Source organism: Rhineura floridana, chromosome 1 (genome assembly GCF_030035675.1).
Source record: "Rhineura floridana isolate rRhiFlo1 chromosome 1, rRhiFlo1.hap2, whole genome shotgun sequence".
In the NCBI taxonomy this organism is placed as follows: Eukaryota; Metazoa; Chordata; class Lepidosauria; order Squamata; family Rhineuridae; genus Rhineura; species Rhineura floridana.
Genome location: NC_084480.1, coordinates 87887766 through 87912893, shown reverse-complemented (window position 1 = coordinate 87912893; position 25128 = coordinate 87887766). Strand labels below are relative to the sequence as shown.

Here is a 25128-nt window from a genome sequence, read left to right as displayed (position 1 = left end):
GTCAACTGCTAAAGTTACTGCATAACAGGAAAAACACAGATTGTCTCAATTCATTCTAAGATGCAGACTTTTAAAAAGCTGCACCCAGTTTGATTTCTATTTATTACAGTGTTAAAATTGGAATTCTAGTTTTTGCATGAAATACAACATTTTCTGACAAGTAAAGAGACACATGAAGGCTTACCAGTAATTCGGTTTTCGATTTCCCCTTGCATCTGGAGGGAGTCCACATAAATGGTCCTGTTGCCAATGATTCGAGCACAAGCAATTCCCCTGTAAGGCTGGCAAAACCCATCTTCATGGTAATCGTCCCTGCAAAAGACAAATTGGGAGCCTGTTAAGTACATCCACAGATGTTTGCCTGTCCCCAATGAATTTTAAAGAATTACGTTATTCAACAGCAGGAGACAAATGTTAAATCTGACATTTTTCATTCCTCCTGATACTGTACTCTCTCACTTTGGTTTCACTTGACACTGTTTTGAAAATAAAAAGGGCATCAATGAACATTTTAATTCAAGGAAGGGGAGGAACCTCTACAAATTGAAACCAAGAATTATCCTAGAAATCTTATGCTAATGATAATGAGATGTGACAGGTTATTCTTTTAAAAAGCTGTTCAACTGAGACCATAATATGTATCATATTACACCTCATAATACATTGCTGGCATCTAACGGCAAGCCAAGCAATTAGGCAAGCGGTTATTTCTCTTCTCTCACCTCCTTTTGCAATTCTTTTTCTGCAGTGAATAGCAAAACAGGTCTTGCCAAGTTTTAATTAAAATATGGCATAATTCTGAACTGCAGCTTACATAAACAGAAAGAAATCAGTGCTTAAATGTCCTTCTTCCCCCTCCCCCATTTTTCTCAAGTTAGATTTAATGCCAAATTCTTTTTCTGCTATAGAACCTAATACATAGGTTGAGTTCTTGTCTGTGTTGAACTCTGTCCTATTTTAAAAAATCAGTTTAATGCAGCAAACTTAAATGCAGTTCTAGAGTAACACTGGTTAAAAAGTCCTTCCTTTTAATGCTAGGGATGACAAGTTACTAAAGACCTAAAAAGTCATATGCTTTTGCTATTTGGTTCATGCAGGACACCTGCCAGCATGGAAGCAATACGTCCTTTTGGCCTCATCAGTGCTGGTCCCTGAGCTAAGACACCTGATGAGCTGTGCTAGCACAGTGCTGCACAGGTCAAGAAAACAACATGCAAGAGACTTGTGTCATTTCGGCCTTGCCTGGGGTTTCATTCACAGACCTCTGAGACTAAACAAAAGACATATACTGTAGATGTAAAGCTGTTTTCAGCTGCACCCAAATTAGCTCAAAAACAACTCATTTTATAAACATGTACACCCTTGTTTCACCTAAGATCCATAAAAAGGTGCGTAGAAGGGTTCATGGTCTAATAAGCAGAATGAGCCAGCTGCTTCCTTATGGTTTAGTGCATGGGTGGGCAAAAGATAGATTAGGATCTTCTGGTAGATCTCTGAATGATTTGCAGTAGATAGGCAAAGATTTCTGACTTTCCAATTATTTAACAATAGCTACAACAAAATAGTCACCACCATCCCTAGATTGCTGAAATGAAGAAAGCTTGAGGGTAACCAGGAATGGATTTTTGTGTGGAAGATTTGTGAGCTCAGTTCTGGTCCTTAAAACCATTTCCTGTGCTCAGCAGCTGCTCAGAGACACCACGTTCTTGAATTTGTCACACAGTTGAACAGTGAGGAGCGTCGGACTCTTGACATGGTTGCCCCCAGAGCTTGGAAAAGTTACTTTTTGAACTACAACTCCCATCAGCTCCAGCCAGCATGGCCACTGGATTGGGCTGATGGGAGTTGTAGTTCAAAAAAGTAACTTTTCCAAGCTCTGGTTGCCCTGAGTACTCTCTCCGACATTGTGGAGTCCAGTTTGCACCTTGGTACACCAGTGAACTAAGGGCAATGAAACAGGCTGGATGATGGCTACAGCGCAAGTGGAGAAAAATGTGCTGTGAGGCTGATTGGGCATGAGTAAAACATCATCCCTGTTGTGCACTGCCCTGAGAGCCTTTTGGCTGTGGGGGGTATAGAAATCGAATAAAATAAATAAATAAATAATCATAACCACGCCTACTATGCAGCGGTGAGGGTGACGAAGAAGGCCCACTACTCTGCCATCATCGCATCCTCAAGTAGCTGCCCCGTGGAGTTTTTCCGTATTGTTAGGACAGGGCTATCAATGGCTACTAGCCGTGGTGGCTGTGCTCTGCCACCCTAGTCAGAGGCAGCATGCTTCTGAAAACCAGTTGCCGGAAGCCTCAGGAGGGGAGAGTGTTCTTGCACTCGGGTCCTGCTTGCGGGCTTCCCCCAGGCACCTGGTTGGCCACTGTGAGAACAGGATGCTGGACTAGATGGGCCACTGGCCTGATCCAGCAGGCTCTTCTTATGTTCTTATATTCTTATGTCACCATAGGGTCTGTTGACATCAACTCCAGGAAATGGAATTTTAGACCCTTCGGAGGCCCACTGTGAATTGTTTGCAAGGCACTTTGAGGTAAAGTTGCTCGCCTCCGTAGCAATCTTGATGCCTCATCCACACCTACTGTAGATCCCAGTGAGGTGTCCAGTGCAACATCTGCTGCAACATCTTGGGAATGGGTTCAGTTGATGTGGCCTGATGACGTGGACAAGGTGTTTGTGACGATGCAGCCAGCAACATGTCCTCTCAACCCTTGCCCTTCTTGGCTTATTAAAGCTTGCCAAGGGGGTCTGACCAAGTGGATCCAGAGTGTGGTCAATGCATCATTGTGGGAGGGAGTGGTTCCAACTATCCTGAAAGAGGCAGTGATCCTCCCGCTCCTGAAAAAGCCCATTATGGACCCATTGGTTTGCAACAACTACCAAACGGTTGCAAATACCCCCTTTTTAGGGAAGGTGATGGAGAGGGTTGTGGCGCAGCAATTGCAGGTACTCTTGGATGAAACAAATTATCTTGACACATTCCAGTCTGGGTTTAGACCTGGCTATGAAACTGAATCAGCCTTAGTCGCCCTGATGGATGACCTTTATCGGGAGAAGGAGAAGGGGAGTGTGGACATGTTATTCTTACTTGATCTCTCAGCGGCAAGGTTTTAGCAGTACACTTATGATACCCAGTTCTATTTCTCTGTAACATCTGAATCGGGAGAGGCCGTGCAAGGCCTAGACCGCTGCCTGGACTTGGTGTTGGGCTGGATGAGGGCCAATAAAGTGACTCTCAATCCTAGCAAGACGAAGACTCTGTGGGTTGGTGGTTCCCAAGTTCAGCTAATTGGTCAGTTGCCTGCTTTGGATGGGGTTGTACTCCCTCTGAAAGAGCAGGTCCGTAGTCTGGGGGTGCTCCTGGATCCATCTTTGTCACTAGAGGCTCAGGTGACCTCTGTGGCTAGGAGTGCCTTTTACCAGCTTTGGCTGGTAAGACAGCTGCAACTATTTCTGGACTGGGATAGCCTGACCACTGTTGTCCACGCACTGGTAATCTCCAGGCTGGATTACTGTAATGCAGTCTATGTGGGGCTACCCTTGAGCTTGGTCTGGAAGCTGCAGCTGGTGCAAAATGCGGCGGCGAGACTGCTCACTGGGGCAGGGTATTGCCAACATGTCACCCTGATGCTGAAAGAATTGCACTGGCTACCTATTAGCTACCGGGCTACGTTCAAGGTTCTAATTTTCGTGTACAAAGCCCTGTACAGCTTGGGACCAGGATACCTGAAAGACCATCTTATCCCTTATATGCCCAGTCGATCACTGCACTCTGCAGGTGAGGGCCTCCTGCAAATACCATTTTATCAGGAGGTCCATTCTGCACAATACAGGAAACAGACCTTTAGGGTAGTGGCACCTAACCCTTTGGAATTCCCTCTCTTTAAATATTAGACAGGCACCGTCTCTGTTATCTTTTCGGTGCCTATTGAAGACCTTCCTCTTTCAACAATGTTAATATTTTGTTATTTAAATTTTTGTGCACTGTATTTTTTTTCTGATGTGTATTTTGTATTTGTGTTTATTTTTATTTTTTTTTGAGCCTCCTTGAGGGCCTTTTGGCCAAAAGGCAGCATAGAAATAGAGTAAATAAATAAGCCTTTTAAGTAGAGCCCTTATCCCAGTCTGCATCTGTGTTGGAATTGTTTTTTAATATGTTTTTAAACCTACTTTTTTTAAAAAAAGATATTTTTTAAGCTTTTAAAAATGTTTTTAAAGATGTTTTGTTTTAATATGTTTTTAATGGTTGTTTGGTTTTAACATATTTTAAAGTCTGTTGTTACGATGTGTTGGAGTGTTTTTATTTATATTTATTTTATTTATTAAACTTGTATACCGCCCCATAGCTGAAGCTCTCTGGGGAGTTTACTGTAACTAAAAACAAATACAATTTAAAATACATCTTTTAAGAACAATTTAAAACACAATTTAAAAATTTAAAGCAATATAAAACACATGCTAAAATGCCTGGGAGAAGAGGAAAGTCTTGACCTGGCGCCGAAAAGATAATAGTGTTGGCACCAGGTGCACCTCGTCAAAGAGATCATTCCATAATTTGGGGGCCACCAATGAGAAGGCCCTCTCCCTTGTTGCCATTCTCCGAGCTTCCCTCAGAGTAGGCACCCGGAGGAGGGCCTTTGATCTTGAACGTAGTGTATGGGTGGGTTTGTATTGGGAGAGGCGTTCCATCAGGTATTGTGGTCCCAAGCCGTGTAAGGCTTTATAGGTCAATACCAGCACCTTGAATCGAGCTTGGAAACATAAAGGCAGCCAGCGAAAGCGGGCCAGAATCGGTTTTATATGTTCGGACCGTCTGGTCCCTGTTTTAGTGCTTTCGTTTGCTGCCCTGGGCTCCTACTGAGAGAAAGGGCAGGATATAAATATTATAAAAATTATTATTATTATCATTATCATTATTATTATTATTTTAAGAGTATGTCTTTTGCACTTGGCTCTTGTTGGTGGATCCTGGGGCTCTAGTAGAACCCAAAGGAGATTCTGCAAGCCTAAAATCTGCCCTCCTCTGGTCTAGTGAGATATCTGCAAGGGTTGGCTATAAGCATGGTTATAGTCACCACCATATTTCCCCAGCTGGTTTAATCAGCAATTGCTTAGAGAAGCCAGAAGGAAAGTGTCCTATTCATAAATCAGAGTTTCATATTTGCCCTTCTCACCAAAGATATGGAGCACAAGGAGGGAGAGTAAGATACAGTTTCAGTAAGATTTCTGCATTGACTTGGTTTCTTAAAACAAATGTGTAAACTTTGCCTTTCCAGAGAAGGTCAAAGATGGGTTTCATAATTGTACAGCTTGTTGTAGCAATCAGGAAATTAGGTCTTTACCAGCAAGATGGAACTTTTAAGCTTTAGGTTGGCCGTGTTCACAGAAAATGATCAAGGAACAAAATGGATGTAAGAAATGCTTAGCACAGAAATCTATAATTGTATAGAATATTTAATGTAGGGTAGGATATATATATATATATATATATATATATATATATATATATATATATATATAGTTTTTCAATAACTTTTACAATAACTATACTCATCGTGGAGCATGGAACTAAACAGGAAGATGAACTGATGAAAGAAAACTGCATTTTTGGTTCAGAAAGCATTTCTGGGGTCACTTAAAGCTTCAATATACTTTTCACTAACTGGGAGGAAATGACTCAGCTTAAAACCAGAGATGAAATTAAAGGAGGCAGATCTTTTTTTGATCTTGCTGCACACAAACTATTTTTAAATCAGCATGATGGCTAACTTGAGTCAGGTTCAACTTGAAATGAATTTTCTACCTGAATCAGACCAAACTATTCAGAACCTGTACATGGTTTGAAACATTTACTTGCATATTGGTCATCTAAGAGATAATTCAAATTTCATCTTGGCAATTACACAGAATTCCAACTGCTTTTGTGATAAACCCCATTTGAGTGTTCAGTTCCCCCAAGCAATCAGAACTGGATGATATGCTGGCTGGCCTGCCCCTTCCATCATGCCTCTATGCCGGTCCTCATCTCCCTCCATTTACTGGAAGGCAAATGTCTACAGCAAGGAGCTGCTGTACTTAAGAAGGTTCCCAACACAATTTATGATTATGCATGGCTCTAAATCACACAGGGAGCTTATATGAGAACAGCAGCCTCCCTGCTGCAAATGCTTGGCCCTTCTGTCCTCCATGCATTAGACGGCAGCATACTTCTCTACTCTTCTTTGTGTGGACAGAATGCCTAAATACAGTAGTCTTCCCAACCTGGTGCCCTTCAGATGCTTTGGACTGCTAATTACATAATTAACAAAGATCATTGACAAAACAGTTTTTGTTGACAACATACATCCTGCATTAGTGAGCTATTAACTAATGTAGTGAAATTGCTCTGCCCATAAATAAGCAATAAATCCTGTTATTTCTTAAAATCAACAACACCTATCTCTAAGCCATCAGTCAACACCACCATTACCCAATTCACTAGAACTGATAAATGCCTTTAGGAAAGGTGATGTCTAATTTATGAATTAGTGACTGATTAAGAAAAGGTGATGCGGACTTCTTAAGTAGAGTCAAGAATATGTTTAACTCATTAACCAGAACTCAAATCTGCAGATTTCATGATGAAGCAATATTTGTAGCTTTACAAGATATAACCTACTCTATGACATTAGACTCATGGGTTACTGAAATTAGGCATGTAGCATACTTACATTACCTAGACAAAGCATTCAATATAACTATAGAACAAAGGACCCTTTCTTTACAAATCAAACAAGCTAGATGTCAGAATAAATGCAGACAGAACACGATGCACATTAGCCACCTAAGATATCTGTTGTGCACAGGGTGTCATATGAATGAGCCAGAGGGCATATAAACATAGTACCTATATTGTCTTCAATAGCAAGAGAATGGGTAGGCGCATAGCCTAATCTACATAAAAACATCCTTTAAAGAAGGCTTATTTTACTTAGAATTGAAGAACAACAGATGTGGACAGATATTATATGTAATATAAATAACTGATGCTTTTCTGCAGGAATCTTTTTCTTCTTATCAGTGCAAACATATAAAGCTCCTCTTGTTCTTCCTCTCAAATCACTCTGGTTAGAGGCCACCAGTTTAGACAAACTCTGTATACAAACATTGCTGCATCACCTCCTTCTAATCTTCTTCTGTCCCATGCGCCTTGCAAGGAAGCGTCTGCTGCCCCTTCTGCCTACTCCCCATTATCTCACAAGCCTTTATTTTTATTTTTGTTGGTAGACTTAGGAAACAAGGAGGTCACTGCCCAGCTGAATGCCTTCTTTGAATCTCTCTGGCATCTATTGCTTTTGCCTACAGATGCACAGATAGTACAGAGGTTGCAAGAACAGTCAACTCCAGAAAAAACAAGGGTCACTTCTACACTATACCTTTAAAGCATATTTAAAGTATATGGCTTCCCCTCAAAGAATCCAAGGAACTGTAGTTTACCCCTCACAGAGTTACTATTCCCAGCACACTTAACTCCAGTTCCCAGTTTTCTTGGGGGGGAAATCATGTTCTTTCAATGTATGGTGTGGATGTGATTTTACTTCACCTCATTTCTGGTAAGAACAAGTCTGCTGTGAAAGTAGTAAGCAGGCAGCAGCAGTGTAATTCTCCTTTTGCGGAAGATGGGACCCGGAAACATTGCAAGGTGGTGCTCGAGCCAGGGGTACTGTGAGATACTTAAAACATTTGGGGCACAGGACAATGACACAAATTTGCATATGTTATTTTATATGTATAGACTGAAATGTAGGATGACAGTAAGCATGTCTGCCCATGGCAGACCAGCATCTGGTTCATTTGAAGCCAGAGATTTGGCAACTGTAAAGGCACCCTGGACTACTCCCCTCTCCGGTGTTCCTGACCTATTAAGCCTTACCAACTATTGTAAGGACATTGATGCAGGCATCTATTGCAACAATCCTCAAACTAATACATTTGGCAGCTCCCCAGTGAAGATGCAGGCCCTGAACTGAGCTTTATCTTGTCTTCTTGGCAAATTTCCCTCGCAGAAAAGCCCCATTGTTTAAGATAGTATTAGAAGAACAGAACTAGTTTTTCCTCAAAGTGTCAGCAAATGTATTCTCCCAGGATATAATCACTTCATACCCCAGACCCCTGTCTTTTCACGTACATTTTGGGAAGAGAAAGTGTATTTAAGAGCAGGGTTTGAGACATAAGATGACGATCTGAGCTCTAATGTGTAACTATGCTCTCAAGGAACACAGTGCTGGATTTTGGATCATGGGCCTAGAAGGAAATTATTTGTCTCAGTGCAAACCTTGAGGCAAAGAGATTCCTTCCTGCTTTTTGGTCAGAGCACATCACTGCAGCTGTACTCCACTGCCCACACCCTTGCGCAGTAGTGTAGTGACAATTTCAGAAGTGCAGGGTCCTTTCATGTTAGTTACATCCACACACACCCTTTTTTTGCTGCTGAGTTGAGAAAGAAATCTTTGTTAAAGCCTTCTCCCACAACAACAGACATGCCTAGGAGTCAGTAAGTATGAAAGGGGAGAGTGTTTGCTACTGAGAAGAGTCTTCTTAGTGGCTGATTCACCTCCTTTCACTATGATTTGCTCCAATGAGCAGAAAAAGACCAGGAAGCACATTAGATGATTCTCCTCAGTGGCAACACAGTCCCCTTTTATGCTGATTGGCTTGTAGGATGCTGGAGACATGGGAACCACAGACGTAAAGAGGGGAAACTCTCAAAGTGCCTAGCCAGCAGATAGCCAAAAATGAAAACAAAAGTGGTTTTATTGCTGCCCAATGTGTTTCGGGTGACACCCTTTATCAAGGGCAATCTAATGGAAGTCTCACGCTGCTGTCTCATCAGTGTAGCAAATATTGGTGTAGTGTTAGTTTGCTACACCAATGAGACAGCAGTGAGACTTCCATTTCTTCTTCTTGGCGATCACAAGTGACCGAGTAAGATTGTCTTCCAAAATAAAGTCTTTAACAATGGATCCGTCTGAATCTGTATCCACCGCTGATGTACCAGACCATGACTAGGGGCTTCTGGATTTCACAGTCCTGCCCCCATCACCATTTGCCAATTGCCATGGGACTTTTCTTATGGAAGACGCCTGTGTGTGAATTTGTTTTATGTGGAGAGATTGGTGCACCACGATCAACACACAATCTTGACAGAAAAAGGCTTTGATCCAATGGCATGGGTACCATGATGACTGGAAGTCCTTTATCTGCTGCAGCCTTCATCCGCCTTCACAGCCATTGTAACATACACACTGTTATCCTCCGCCTGTTCTGCCGTTGAGGACTTTCTTGGATTGTTCTTTGTCTGGTTCCTCTCCCTTGACCTTACTGCCATGGGTGACTCTGCTGGGAGTACATGACTCCCGACGGCATCGCTCACAGGGTTCGTTGGAACACGCAAGCCCACTCACCACTACAAGGTGACAATCCAGCGAGCGAGATATCTCTTGATAAAGGGTCTTTGTCATCTCAAACACGTCTGGCACCAATAAAACCACTTCTGTGTTCATTTTTTGTTGTCTGCTGGCTAGGCACTTTGAGGGTTTTCCCTCTTTTCATTTGCAGTACTTTTGGGATGCCTCCCTCCTTGCTTTCCCATCTGGAGATATAGGGACCCTGCTCCTAAAAAAGTAAGCGGTCTAAGACCTTCTGAGACCCTGCACAACTACACCCCTGCCCTTGTGTCTAGTTACCTGTTACTTCTCAATAGCAGTAGAGACCTTCTATCTCTTTAGTTTAGAGCTATGAATGGATTAGGATATTGATAATTAATGCTGCTATGCACCCTATAATTCTGTATTTTTATTCTTTTCTTAAATAAAAGAAAGCTTTGCTTTAGCGTTCGCTGGATCTATATTCTTGGTTTATACACACATTTGTTAGGCACACTTCAGGGCAAGCACCTGGTTTATCTTTAGCAAAAGATCCCCCTTCTCGCTAGGAAGTGATTACGTGGTTAGAAGGTTTATACACAAGGATTCCCAACAGACATGTGTGGAATGTGACTTTCGGAGAGGAAAAAATAAACTCTGGCTCTTGCTGTCATGGCTTATTCTGAGCTCTGGGTCACCAACAAGCTTTTCTGGGCCCAGTATACTGAATGTGGATTGGACCCTCCACAAATAAAGACAGTGGGTAGCTGGGGTCTCTTCAGCACTGCACTACACTATACCCAGCTGCCATGTAAGCAAAGTAATTTTTTTTTTAAGTTTAAAAAATGGAGAAGGACAGGTAATCCAAGACCTGGTATAAAAAACAGGGCTTAGACCTCCTGAGTCATCCCCCACCAATGCTCTCAGCTCTACATCTGTGGCCCCTCAGATGTTGTTGGACTCAACTCCCATGAACCCGAGGCAGCATGGTAAATGGTCCAGAATGATGGGAATTCTAGTCCAGCAACATCTTGGAGGATTCTAGAAGTGCACGTAAATTTATGTTCTTGTGACGCATCATTAACAGCCTAACATGGGACCTGTGTCAATGACTTATTTAAGAATAGTCATTCTCTGGAACTAGGGTTTAATGCCAACCAGGGCAGTGAAGCAGTTCCTTTGTCTGCTTCATTTGTGCAATTTTACACAGAAATTCAATAATGGGAATCACTGGAAATCTTCCCATAAGGGGGGGGGAGTTCTGAAACAATGTGTAATTACTCTGACAACTGCTTTTGGGCTGAGACATTTTATGAAGCAACAGCTACAGTTCTGTGAAATTCCTACAATTGGTTTGTGGAAATAGTTGCTGTTCTTTGCAGCCTTCAGTCACACAGCCTTCCACACCCTCCTGTACCCAGAATGGGATAAATGTGGAAGGCTTTTCTGTAATGGCTACAAGGGCCAATGGTTAGGGATGATGGGGACTATAGTCCAGCAGTATCTGGGGACCCAAGAATAGGGAAAGCTGCATGAGAACATAGAAGCTGGCCATACCCTAACCTACCTTAAGGTAACTATTTTGAAGAAAAGCCATTACTATCTGAAACATATGGGGATTGTTTCATTTGCTTAAACTTTGCATCTACTGTGCTGCCCCTTTAGTTTGGTGTTTCTTTCCTTGTAGAACTCTCCATCTGTGGTGGCCAAGTTCCCATCTATGGACTAATAGTACTTCTGAGACTCATATGAATTACTATGCTCTTTCACAGCATACATTATACTGCAATAAAATGGTTATTTAAATCAATGAGTCATGGAAAACAAACTGCTCTGAGTCAATGGCAATATAACATGACCTTGACAAATTTCAAATGCTCTGCGAATTTATTTTATTTTTATTTATTTATTTATTGCACTTTTAGACCGCCCTATAGCAACAGGCTCTCAGGGCGGTGTACAACAGGATAAAAACACATTTAAAACCAGCGAATGTGAATACAACATATAAATATAAAACACATTAAAAACAGATTAAGACAAAATTAATAAAAAATACAATTAATTAACTATAACATTAAAATTAAAACAAGACTAAAATGCCTGGGCAAAGAGGTAGGTCTTTACCTGGCGCCAAAAAGATATCAAAGAAGCCGCCAGGCGTATCTCGTCAGGGAGGGCATTCCATAATTCGGGGGCCACCACCGAGAAGGACCTAGATCTCGTTATTGCTCTCCGGGCCTCCTTGTGAGTTGGAACCCGGAGAAGGGCCTTCGACGTTGAGCGCAGCGAATGGGTAGGTTCATAGAATCAAAATAGGTGGAGCCAACAAGGTGCTATCCAGATGATGTTGGAACTACTACTCTCATCATCCCCAACCTTTGGCCATGCTGATAGGAGCTAATGTCCAACAACATCTGGAGACCACCACACTGGCTACCCCTGCATACATCAGTACATTAGTATCTTCTAATGACACACAGTCAAGCTAGTTTTAGTATCCTTTTAGCTATATAATAACAACATATCATTCAAAAAATAAATGCCATTAACTACAGGCATAAAAGGTAAGGCAGAGTTCTTCCATTATTGAAATAATGGTGTCTCTGGCCACAAAGTCTGCTGGAGACATATAATCAGTCTATTGTAGAGACATGTGAGGATAGCAAACAGTAGTGAGAAGCAGATGCGGCTGTAGACATTGATTCCTTATGAGGGTGGATTACACTATGGATCTGCTTTAAGCTCATTTCTATTGGCAACTGTAATGGATACCTTAGTAGAGGGAATTAGGAGGAGTCCCTAGGAACATTATGGTGTGGCATGAGAATAAATACAGCTGGGGGGGGGAGATCTAAAGATGCATTATAAATAGAAAATGGTTTAGAGTACTTTTTCAAAAAGTCAAAAGATAATCATATTGAATCAGTACTTCACAGAAAAGACCAGAAAAGACTCTCAACATCCAACGGTAGGACATAATGTTACTGAGTGGAGTGTCCTGTTTAGGGTTCCTGCCACCCAGTCATGCCAGCTTTCAGAATACTGCTTTCCATTCTCCCTCCCCCACTGGTTTTCCATTTTCTTTCCCCAACAGCCAATCAGCATCCAATGCTTACTGAGCATGCTCAGTCCCCACTGGGATGTTTTTATCCTCCCTTAGGGTTTTTTTTTTTACATTTTTTGTACTTCTGTAAACCTTTGGATCCCCCCAAGCTTGCTGAAACCTCCCCTCTTGGGTGTAGGTGGTGCCATTTTAGCCATCTAGAACCCACACTCAGATAATGTCTGTTGTTAGTATATAAGATAAAGTTAAACAATGGCTTGACTATCTTTTGCAATATACGATGAGGGGAAACCATGTTTTAAAATATTTTTCACTTGTTTATAACATTTCCATTGCAGTTTCTCTCCAAGGAGCTCAGGGTGGCACACACATGGCTTCCTCCCCCACATATCTTCCTTTCTATCTTCACAATAAACCTGTAAGGTAGTACAGGAGTCGCTGGCCCAAGGTGACCCAGTGAGTTTCATGTTTTAGTGGCTCTGTTTATAAGTTTACTAGAAGCTACGCACCTGGCACACTCATATTCCCATTCATCCATCTATCCATTCACTTCTTTGCTACTATCACTATAGCCCACAGATGGAAGCCTATGGCTCTCTAGATGTTCTGAACTACAACTCCCATCATCCTTGACCACTAGCCATGCTTGGTGGGGCTGATGGGATCTGGTGTCCAACATCCATCTGGAGGGACATAGGTACCCTATCCCTACTCCAGAGTGCAAAGACTATAGCAGGGCTTTCTTGGTTGCCTGACAAATTCTTCAAAGTGTTGTAACAATCAGCTGGGACCTCTCTATGCTGTTTTTTTCCAGTGAACAAAAAGACAGCACTCAGAAACAGGAAGGTACAATTGGTTACTCATCTGCATGCAGAGGATCAATTTCCACTTGATTACTGGGATTCGAGATACATAGATAGATACGGCTACTCTAAGCCAATTCTCATGAAGCATCAGACATTTATCTCCACAAATAACTGCTAATGTGGGACCAGTGAACTTACACGAGATCACCCATTCTCTTTAACGAACTGGAAAAATCACATTGCTGGTTTTCCAATTCATGGAAAGAAAGGAGCAATCATCTAAGAGTTAGTTGCTGCCACATTACGCTACTTAGACAAGTATACAGGTAACATGAACAGTTATTTGTGAAAATGAATGAGTGGTCATAGGAAAGTTACTCTCTCTAGCTATCACTCTCCATCTATAAATCATAAAACAATAGGCTGTTGAGAGATTAAATAAGAGAAGGCATGTTTTCAGGGCTGGTGACAGTTTAGATATGAGCTGGAAATGTAATGTACCAATGATACCATTCACATCTAACTCTAGTCTGCTCTGCTTCTCAAGAATCCAGTGAAATAATATTGGAAAGGTCCTGCAGGTGCCTTTTATGCTTACAATCATAAAAAAATCTACAGGCTTTTAAATTTTTCAATCACTTTAGTCTTTGAGGGAGAGATCCAATCGATTTAGTTTAAGAAACTAGAAATGCACTCTTACACTATCAAATATGTTGAGGAATATTTAGGAAAAATAGTGTTTAGAAATAACTTTTCCCATCAGTTTCAAAATATGAATCCATCCCCCACCCTCCTAATAAGGACTAGTTCAACTGCTAACCCACCCAAACAACTGCTTGAGGTGATAATTGGGACCGGGCAGAAGATTCAGGAGGAGAGGCTGGTGGTGCTGCAGTGGCAGGTAGCAGTTTATTTTTAGACCATTGTGTAGAATTCTCCTTCTTCTCCTTGCTGCTAGAGTATCAGCAAGACACAGACATACATGCATGGAGGCTTACGCTGGCCTGCAGGCACTGATCTGTCACCTGGCTTGTTCTCAGTGAGCGAGTAAGGCTGCAAGTCATGTGCAGATTTCCTCAGGACACTGAAATCAATGGAACTTACTTCCAGGTAAACATGCACCAAATGGAGCCATTACTATACACACACCTAAGTCCCACTGAAAACAATGTCACTTTTTACATCTATAAGCAAATATGGTTACAATGAACTTTATTATTATTATTATTATTATTATTATTATTATTATTATTAGAAGAAGAAGAAGAAGAAGAAGAAGAAGAAGAAGAAGACTCTTCCACATTTCAGAGAAGAGTTTTGACTGGTGGAGGTTTGGGTTCTTCAACATTTTGAGGGGAGAGAAAGAGATGCAAGTTTTACTTAGCTTCTACATCCAACTGACTTCCAGAGACCCAGGTAAGAGTAGCTATTCCAAACTAGGAGTGTGAACTTGAGAGGGAGAGCAGAAGTGAAGCATACTCTGGCCTCTTCCAAAGGCCACTGGGAAGTTGCACCCCCTGCCTCCCAGCCAGAATATCATGGCAACAGGAAGACCAAGCTAGACCATTTGTTGTCCATTGAAAGAGCAGCTGCAGACAGTTTGTTTCCCCACTCCCTGCCAGAAATAACACTCAGATGAAATTGTCAGTTGCCCTAGATCTGCAAAACTGAAAGGAAGCATATTGTGGCCCATTCATCATCCAGAGGGCCATGGGGGTGCGTATGTGTGAATTCTGAAGTTTTAAAAAATTATTACCTATCTTGCAAGCCTCGTTGAAAATCATTTGATGGAAAGAAAGAATATAAATCTTCAGAATCAATAATAAATATGTAATATATGGATAGTAACTATTCTGGATAACTAATTATACATAGAACAATCTTAGTTTGTGTTATGCTGGACCACCTACAACAAGATGCCCAGGAAATACGGATGGGCAAAAGTACATGGATGGGGTATTGAGTTTGTTTTGCAATAATTCTTGAAGAATATTCCCCAACAAATAATCAGCAATTATCATGTGAGATTTTAAGAGAAAGAACATTTGATTTTTATCCTTCCCTATTTTGGTCTCTCACACACACAAAAACATATTGACATTTGCTACTCATTGTAGGTACATGAGGTGTCTACACATTTTCCCCTATACCAGGTCAGATGTGAAATGACCTTCAAACAGTATATTTAACACCCAATACATTTTTTTTCATCTTGGCAACCAGTTCCAGCCATCCCTACGTAGACAGTTCTATGGGCAAACATGATATGAAAAGTGAGTTAATAGATATATTCAGAAGCAATTGCAGGTGCAAGGTAAAAGTGCCCAAGAGACCACTAATCATATCACTCTTCAAAAACTACTTGCGTATGTCAGTGTGGACCTAGGGAATATCTGCAGTGCTTGCATACTGAAGAAAAAAATCGCACAAGTCACTTTTAAGTGGATAGGCAATAAAGAATCTGGGTTTCTCCCAGCCTTGCAAAGTTTTGTGTCTGCTCTACTTACCCATTACATAAATGGTTCTATGTCATGTTGGAACACCAGGAATACCAGGATATATTCTATTCTCCCCCAACCTAAGTGGAGTAGTGTTTCTATCTGGTAGAGAATCCTCGGAGTAGTGGGGTATCCATTAGTTTCATCTTCAACAAGATTAGGTGTTGACTGGCAATATTACGTTTCTACACCAGCTCCCTTCCTCTGGTTTATTCGTTTTGCTAGTTAAATCTCAAGACTTCAAGACTACTATAATTTTCTCGTAACTCAATCAAGAACGCCTTAATATGGTAAGTCTTCTGATGTAATTTAACTGAGGCATGTAACATCAAAACTGCATTTCTGCATAGCTTCTAAAATATTTCTTCATACGTGGGCATATGATTATCTATGTGATACCTATAAAGGTCATGGCTTAATTTCACTTTAAAGCACCATGTCCTTATCAAATTACAAACTACCTTAAAACAAGAAAGCTCTTTGAAGACCAAATATCCTTTTATTCACTTGCCTGCTTTGTATACACATAAGACGTGACTTATAAAAGGGTTGGTGTCTAGTAGTTTTTCCTAAGGCTCTTATGGATACAATGGACAAAAAGTGCCTAAGCCTTTGTTTTAATGATAATAAGAAAATACTGAATGGGTTAGATATTAAAGCATCAAACCATATTTCCATTTTATCAGCAGAAGTTGTTATTAACTACAGTGAAATCAGAGTTAGACAATACATCTTGTACTCAGGAATCCTCTTACATATGCTTTTAAGGAAGAAGCCACAACTTATACTTAAAAACAGGACCTATAACAATATGTTGCAGTGTGGAGTACTCTTGTTCAGGGTTCTAGCCACCCTCCCATGGCCTCTTCCTGGATGCCCCACTCCACCCCACTCTCACCTTCCATTTTTCTCCCAACAGTCAGTTAACATTCTTTGTCTACTAAGCATTCTCAGTTTCGATTGGGCATTTGATTTTTTTCTTAAGGTTTTTGTACTTCTGAAAAATTTGGTGTTCCCCTCAGTCTGCTAATACTTCCTTTTGGTGTGTGGATGGTGCCATTTTGGTTACATAAGAATCCACACTTGGAGAATGAGTTGATTATTATTATATAGATTATATAAGATTATGGTTGCTCCTGAATTTCAGGCAAAAAGAGGTTATTCAGTAGTAAATTTCCAGTTCAACCTGTAGCAGAACTTCTTTGGAATGGGACAGGAATTTATCAGAATCCAGAAGGTTTTTGTCTAGAAGGCTTTAGGTGTACAGTATATCTTGCCATATATGTACTAAGGCCTCTTAAGCTGACATAGCAGGAGCATTGGTAGCAATTATTTTATTTATTTATTTATTTATTTATTTATTTATTATTAAATTTATATTCCACCCTTCATCCCAAAGGAACCCACAACAACAAGCATTTGACAGAGGTTGCTTTTGTGGCGGCAGAAATGTGCCACTGGTTTGTGCTCTGGAAAACTGGTAAACGTATAACTGGCGCAGGACTTCTAGAGTCTAAAATAGATTCTGGGATGGATATTAGGAGTTCTGTGGATACTCAGATGGAAACTCCAAATCCACTTAACTTTTTCCAGAGCAGAACTCAATAGTTCCAGTAATCTCTAATAAATATGTGAGCATGAAATAACTGAAAGTGCAAGAAATAAAATCCGAGAAGAAAAGATCACATAAAAAAATCCTGAGGCAAAAGCTAAATACTGAACAATCAAACTGTCTATTGGTGTGTGCGAGAGAGGGAAAATGTGAGCGGGTGAGAGAGCAAGCACACATTTTATAAATTTCTGTTTTCTTTTAGCCCCAAACAAGTGCAATTTTTCTTGGGGAGGGGGAATTTATATCAGAACCATATATTCTGGCTGTCCTTCAGGCCATTTTATTAAATGAGATCATACACACCTGACAATCTTATGCATTTAGTTTCCAACTGTGCAAAGTCTTCTCTCCTCACCCTCTGAGACCTTATACAAGCAAATTTTTGCATATGATATAAATGGATGCAAAACATACTCAAGACACATCTTGAAAGGGAAAGAAAAAAATTTCCAGCCAACATGAGTTCAGATAAGTTACAGCCAAGATGATACAGCGCAAAAAGAAAGATTATTATGAAATACAAACCACAAATTCATATTAAAATAATTGCTCAGAAAGGACCTCTTCAGAATATAATTTAACTTGGCTTTTTGAGTTACAGAAAAATAAACAGGGTAAAAGTTAAAAGTATCGTGACATAAGCCTGTTCTCTCCTAACAGCTGCCATTTCAAAAACTGTCACCATACAAATACCATCACAATGCTCTTCTAAATATAAAACTTGCCTACAGAAACAAAGGAAGACAATTTGGTGAAACTCAAACCAAATAAAGCACAATGTTCTGCTGGTTTGAAAAGTTCTCTTCAATCATGCTGAAAGGTTTCAATTTAACTAAAGTTCAGACACTAGGTGATTTTAAATGAATCTCAAGTACTTACTGAAAATTATGATTCGGGCTGTGTGTTGGACCTATAAATATAGAAACAAAAATTATTAAACAGCTTTGGCTCCTGGAGAACAGCATGAACACAAATTTTTCTCAGTTTCAAACAAAGTGTATTTTCTGCACCATCATTATTTCTTATTATTTTAGAAGTACAAACCAGTATCTTTTGTCTGCTGGACCAACTATCTAAATGAGGTTTTGTATATGCAAGAAAACATATCTCATCATAAAATTCATGGTGCTATCTTACTTCAGAACCAGTCTCTTGCTCAACGCTATCAAAGCAAATCCAACAGTTAACCTCTCTCACACACATCCAGGTACTGCTGTGTGACCTTTGCTGCAAACACAGCTAACTTCAAAACTAGCCAGTACCCCAACATAAAACCCAGTGGGTAGCTTATTACTTCAGTCAAGAGATCACACACAGTGCTGGGATTACCCTTCTTACAGCAAAATATGTGCCTTGATTTTTAGCAGGTAGTCGGCTTCCCAGCTGCCACAGACATCACGTGTGATCTTACAAAGAGTGAGGCCAAACCTATGAATACCAGATGGGGAGCTGCTACTTATTCTTCTGGGTAGCAAGAACACAATGAGTTCAAGCAGTACTGTGAAACATGAAGTAATGAAAGTTTGCTTTTCTGTACCTTAGACTAAACGTTATTTCACATTTGTGCTGTTCTCTTAACTGCATATTTACAGACCATTCCATCTGTATCTACTTTCTTTTATTACTAGTAAATGGTATCAGGTTCAACCCGGACATTTTGTGCTGAGGAAGAAGCCTCAGGCAATGACTTTACTGATTTTCTTTCGTGTTGCAATTTATTTTCTAAAAGCAAAAAAAAATCAGTGAATTAATTTCTCATTTTGTGATTGTGAAAACTAGGAGGTAGCCTATAAACTAACCTAGCTATAAAAACCACATTTTAAAACAAAGTGACTCACCCAGCCTTACAAACAGAACTCCTGTTGCAGTGATTGTCTTCATTCCATTTGTGGCCACACATTGATAATAACCAGTGTCAGTGGTGTCCAGATCTTGGATTCTTAATCGTGAGCCATAGTCTGTTTTCCTTATGATGATCCTTCTTGGTTCCTGAACCACTGGCGCATCATTTTTTAACCATCTGACATTTGGGGATGGATTTCCTGCTACTTTACAGTGGAGAATTGCCGTCTGGCCCTGGACTATGGTGATATTGTTTACTGGTTCCACAAAGAACAAAAAGTAACCTAAGAAGATGAAAGGTCAAAAGAGATCAAAGCTGGGCTGGGATAAGTAACTGCATATGAACATTTATTTATGAACAGTTTTAAAAAAATCATTTCAGGTTGTTAGTTTTTAAAATTAAACATTCTCTGTGTAGATACCCAATTCTCTGAACCCTGGATTGACAGTTTTCACTCTCAAATTCTATGCTTCTCTAGAAACAAGTTTAGCTACAGAGTTTTCTTGAGATGTATTTTAATTTGATTTGTCACTTGATCAGAATTCCAGAAATGCCTCATTTTAATGGTTTATGACAGTGTTGTGATAATTGGAAAGCTGATTGTTTTAGCTTAAATTGAGCATGGTAAAAACATGTTCTTTCACAAATATTACTTATTCTATCCTGTTACCTGTTAAGAGCAAACACAAAACTAAGCAATAGTATAAAATAGGGCTGTGCACCAGATTTGGCTGAGGCCCAAGCCCTGTGCCAAATTGGGCCTATTCAGAGGCATGTGGGGCTTGGTCGAATAGGGCTGAGACAGCCCCAGATCACTCTGGGCTGCCCAACTTGACCTGTAGAGATCTGGATCTATCAGGTGGGGTGTCATGCAAAAGGAGAGGCAGGCATGCACAAGAAGGAGGAGGTTAAGCAGAAAAGGAACCTCTTTGAGGGAGAACGTAGGTGCTTTTCCTGCTGAACCGCCTATCCCCACTAGGCCTCCCCAAGCACTGCATGGTATCCAAGTCCTCTTCAGGAGTGGCTTCCCTGTATGCAGAGAAGCCGCTCCCAAAGGAACAGGACCCAGCAGGATGGAACCCTCCTGCTGATCAGCTGATAAGCAGCAGGATTCATCCTGGTGGTGCCAGTCGCTGCTCCTTCATGGGCGGCTTCCCTGCATGCAGAGAAGCCACTTGTGAAAAGGCAGTGACTAGCACTGCGCCACCCACGTAGTCTCAACAGGGAAGGGGGAGGAGGCACAGAATCTTCTTCTTTTTCCCCTGCCCCTTCCCAACCATATTTTTAAACTCTATTTTAAGTTAAAATAGGATTGTAAAAACCCTTAGACCCACCCCCTGAATGGCTTCGGGGAAGGATCCAGGGCAAGGGGGATGGCCCTCTGGTTGGAAAAGGGCAGACTGGCCCTCAACAGGGCTCACAAGGCAGTTCAGGAGGGTTATGCCTAGAACGAAACATAACTAAGCCTTAAGCGGTCATACAGTTCTGCAAAGGCCCAGGATCCTGAATCCCAAATCTTTTCCATTTTTAAAAAATGTTAAGTTACATATGGTAACTGTAACATTTGTATTCAGCTTTGTGAATTTATCTGCTTATCTACATCCCACAGGATGTCTTGCCTTTTCTTATCTGTTTGAGGGCAAGAAGTTCCTCCCTACTCATAGAACACTATCACATCTGAATTTTAAATGCAGTAACAATCATTAATAGTTCTCAATATTTTTGCAGCAGTTTGAGAGATCATGGCAAAGCTTGACTCTGCATTCTACTGTGTTTTGGCTTGCTTTCACCCATTTGCTCCTTTTCTGGTACAAAAACCTGGCCCTAGTTTTCTTTCTCCATCATTTGCACACTGAGTTGTTGGGCTATTTCTTGGTGATGCATGAGCAACCTCTGAAGTAGCAGGGCTGTGATAAATTCATACCACATACTTTAAAAGGAACTTTAAAAGGAATTTTAACATTTAAATGGGGGTGGAAAAATAGGCCCATACAAATGCTGGCTTTTAACATATAAAAACAATACTCAAATCACAATACTCATTTGGGAAGACCATCAAATGGTCATTCCAATAAAAAAAGAGAGAGAAGTGCCTACCTCCCACACACCCTCACTAAAAGTAGCCATGAATAATAAAAATGTTTTTACAGCCCACCTAAATGATAGAAAGGAGGAAGCTAAGCATGTATCCCAGGGCAGGGAGTTCCACAACTCTGGCTGCTACAGATAAAAGTTCTATCCCTTCTGCCAGCAGCCTATCCTCTCTTCCTGGCAGGGATAAAACTAGGGCATCTGTCACTGTATGTAATTCACAAGACAAGCAATAAGAACAACAGGAGACAAGTAAGTAAGAGCTCAACAGCAGTCTCACATAGACCAAGGTGAAGAACAGGGGGTTGGGAACTTTTGGCCCACAGACTTAATTAGGCCCACCAGGCCTCCCCATTTGGCCCAAGAGACTGTTTTAGCCAAGGATTGCCTACCTGCCCTACACCTGATGTCATATATAACATCAGGTGTGAGGAGAAGAAAATATGCAGCTGGTTCAAAGGGGGTTTGCAGGCACTGCTGATCACCTGCAAAGCCCTATATACACAGGGCTTTGCAAGCCCAAACAATCAGCTGATCATCTGTGCAAGCAAAAACAGGTCACTGTGATGTCTGGTGATTGACAGGTGGGTGGCCTTCATCATCTGTCAAACCTAGCCCATGGGGTAGGAGTAGATAAGGATCCTGCCCAACAGCTCTGTTCAGTTCCCAGCCCCTGGCTTAATATGATTGCAGTGTTTTTGTTCACCCATAGTTTTGTGTTGCTGTTCAGCTGTGGAAGCAAAATTTTAAAGTATTCCAATCTGAACCATGTGCCAAACATGCACTACAGTTTAATGGTTTATTAAATATGCATTAGGCATTGACTCTATAGCTGTACAAAGACCTAAGTCTGATGTCAGAATTAACTGATCTTGTTAAGTCAAACAATAACAGTGTAATTAGACATAATTTCCACCACTAACTGAGAATATATGTTTTAAAAATTATTGTTGTTTATGGTAAAATTCAGACAAAGTTTAAGAAATGGAGTTATTGTGAAGCACACTTGATCTTCAGATTTACTACAAGAGGCCAAACTAAATGTGAAGTTAATTGAGGAAGAACAATTAACATGAATGCTTTCTTTTATGTAAAGAGCTGTGGCTATCCCCCTCAGGTAGGATTAGGATCATGGTGGGCGGGTGGGTAACCCTTTTCTTCCACACTGAAATCCTAATGAAAAACTCTCTTCCTAGAGAGCTGCTATTGGCCAGGGAATAGAATACTATCCCCTATCCCTCTTCTGATGGCTATTTACATTTTTAAAAGTGCATGTCAATTGCTTTCAGACAGCTACTGTTACATTTAGATGCTGATGTCAAGGGGAGTGTTGCTGATACCCATGGGTTTTTAAACAAATCAATAAAAACACATCAAGAATATTAAAAGAAATGTTTTGCGTTTAAATAATTGGCTCTCAAAGCTAAAATAATAGCTGGAATACATGGCATTCACAACTCCAATGATATTCTTAAGGTGAAACGAATTTATGCTTTTAAAAATGTATTATTTTGTAATTGTAATAATTGTAGTAATAAATCTGATCTGAGTTAAAACAGTCTCATACATCGTTCAACATGACATTATTTTAACACAGAGATAATAATCTTTTCTTTTAAACAGAATGTGTGTCAAGAAATACGGAGTACCTTATATATTTTTAATGCAAAGCACTCAAATCTAAATTTATGGAATCATAGAACAGTAGAGTTGGAAAGGGCCTATAAGGTTACTGAGTCCAACCCCCTGCTCAATGCAGGAATCCAAGTTAAAGCATAACCAGGTGGCTGTCCAGCTGCCTCTTGAATGCCTCCAGTGTTGGAGAGCCCACCACCTCCCTAGGGAATTGGTTCCATTGTTGTACTGCTCTAAGAGGAAGTTTTTCCTCATGTTTAGTAGAAGTCTGGCTTCCTGTGACTTGAGCCCATTATGCCATGTCCTGCACTCTGGGATGATTGAGAAGAAATCCTGGCCTCCTCTATGTGACAACGTTTCAAGTACCTGAAGAATGCTATCTTATCTCCCCTCAGTCTTCTCTTGTCAAGTTCTTTCAGTCTCTCCTCATAGGGCTTTGTTTCCAGTCCCCTGATCATTCTCATTGCCCTGAACCTGTTCCAGTTTGCCTGCATTCTTTTTAAAGTGTGGTGTCTACAATTGAATGCAGTACTCAAGATGAGACCTAACCAGTATCAACTAGAAGGGAACTAGTACTTCAGGTGATTTGGAAACTTTACTTCTGCTCATGCAGCCAAAAATAGCAAATGCCTTTTTTGCAGCCACATTTCACAATGGGCTCATTTTCAGCTTGTGATCAACAACAATCCCAAGATCTTTCTCGCATGTAGTATTGCTAAGCCAAGTATTCCCCATCTTATAACTGCATTTGTGTGTATACCCTTCAGGTGTAGCACTTTGCACTTATCCCTGTTAAGTTTCATCCTGTTGTTTTCAGCCCAATGCTCCAGCCTATCAAGATCCCTTTGAATTTTGTTTCTGTCCTCCAGGTATTAGCTATCTCTCTCTCAATTTTGTATAATTTGCAAATTTGATAACATTCCCTGTACCTTCTCATCCAAGACATGAATTAAAGAGCCCTAGGGCCAGGACCGAACCCTGTGGTACCCCCTCATTACAGTGGCCTAGTTTGAGGAGGAACCATTGATAAGCACTATTCGAGTACAATTCTGTAGCCAACGGTGGATCCACCTGATCGTTGTTTCATCCAGCCCACATTTAGCTAGCTGGCTAATCAGAATATCATGGGGCACAGCATTCCCACAGTCTACCAGTGAGGTTACCCTTCCAGTTTGTTCTGAACCAAGCCATTTCATCACATGGAATTTGCATAGTATTTGTGGTATACTGTATTCTAAAAAAAGGAACTATACATGAACACTACAGGTATTAAAGAAACAAAACATTTTGAGAAATATATCCACTTAAAATGTCCACAGCTCATTTTGCAAGAACATATTCCAAGACATTGGCAAGGCACCAGGTAGGACAATGAAATCATAATCATAATCTTGGCTAATAAAAGCTAGCAGGGATGGAACAACTGGCTGGGCCAGGGAAGTGTAATGCCTCTCTGTGAGAGGGGGTGGTTCCTGGCTGTCTGAAAGAGGCGGTAGTGAGACCACTCCTGAAGAGATCCTCCCTGGACCCAGAAAATCTTAATTATAGGCCAGTAGCAAATGTTCCATTCCTGGGCAAGGTCCTTGAACGAGTGGTTGTGGGCCAGCTCCAGACACTCTTGGATTAGACCGATTATCTGGATCCATTTCAGTCGGGTTTCAGGTCTGGTTTTGGGACGGAAACAGCCTTGGTTACCCTGTATGATGACCTCTGTCGGGAGAGAGACGGAGAGTGTGACTCTGTTGATTCTCCTTGGTCTCTCAGTGGCTTTCGATACCATCGACCATGGTATCCTTCTGGGACAACTGGCTGAGTTGGGAGTGGGAGGGACTGCATGACAGTGGTTCTGTTCCTACTTGGCAGGTTGGCTCCACAAGGTGGTGCTTAGGGAGCATTGCTCGGCACCCTGGACTCTCCAGTATGAGGTTCCACAGGGGTCAGTTCTGTCCCCCATGCTGTTCAACATCTACATGAAACCGTTGGGTGTGGTCATCCGGAGCTTTGGAGTGCGTTGCCATCAGTATGCTGATGACACGCAGCTCTATTTCTCCTTTTCATCCTCTTCAGGTGAGGCTGTCAATGTGCTGAACCGGTGCCTGGCTGCGACAATGGACTGGATGAGGGCTAATAAACTGAGGCTCAATCCAGACAAGACTGAGATGC

The 25128-nt window shown here is 41.1% G+C and overlaps 1 protein-coding gene across 7 annotated transcripts in view; it reads right to left on the bottom strand.

The window, feature by feature from the left end:
• Positions 1–25128, bottom strand: part of ROR2 (receptor tyrosine kinase like orphan receptor 2) — a 216091-nt gene that overhangs the window by 32814 nt on the left and 158149 nt on the right. For all 7 annotated transcript variants that reach the window (XM_061625655.1, XM_061625676.1, XM_061625665.1 and 4 more), the window contains exons 3-5: positions 19235–19522; positions 18276–18306; positions 185–312 (exon numbers count right to left, since the gene is read on the bottom strand). In XM_061625655.1, the coding sequence (XP_061481639.1) occupies positions 185–312; positions 18276–18306; positions 19235–19522 (447 nt within the window). The remainder of the gene's footprint in view (positions 1–184; positions 313–18275; positions 18307–19234; positions 19523–25128) is intronic.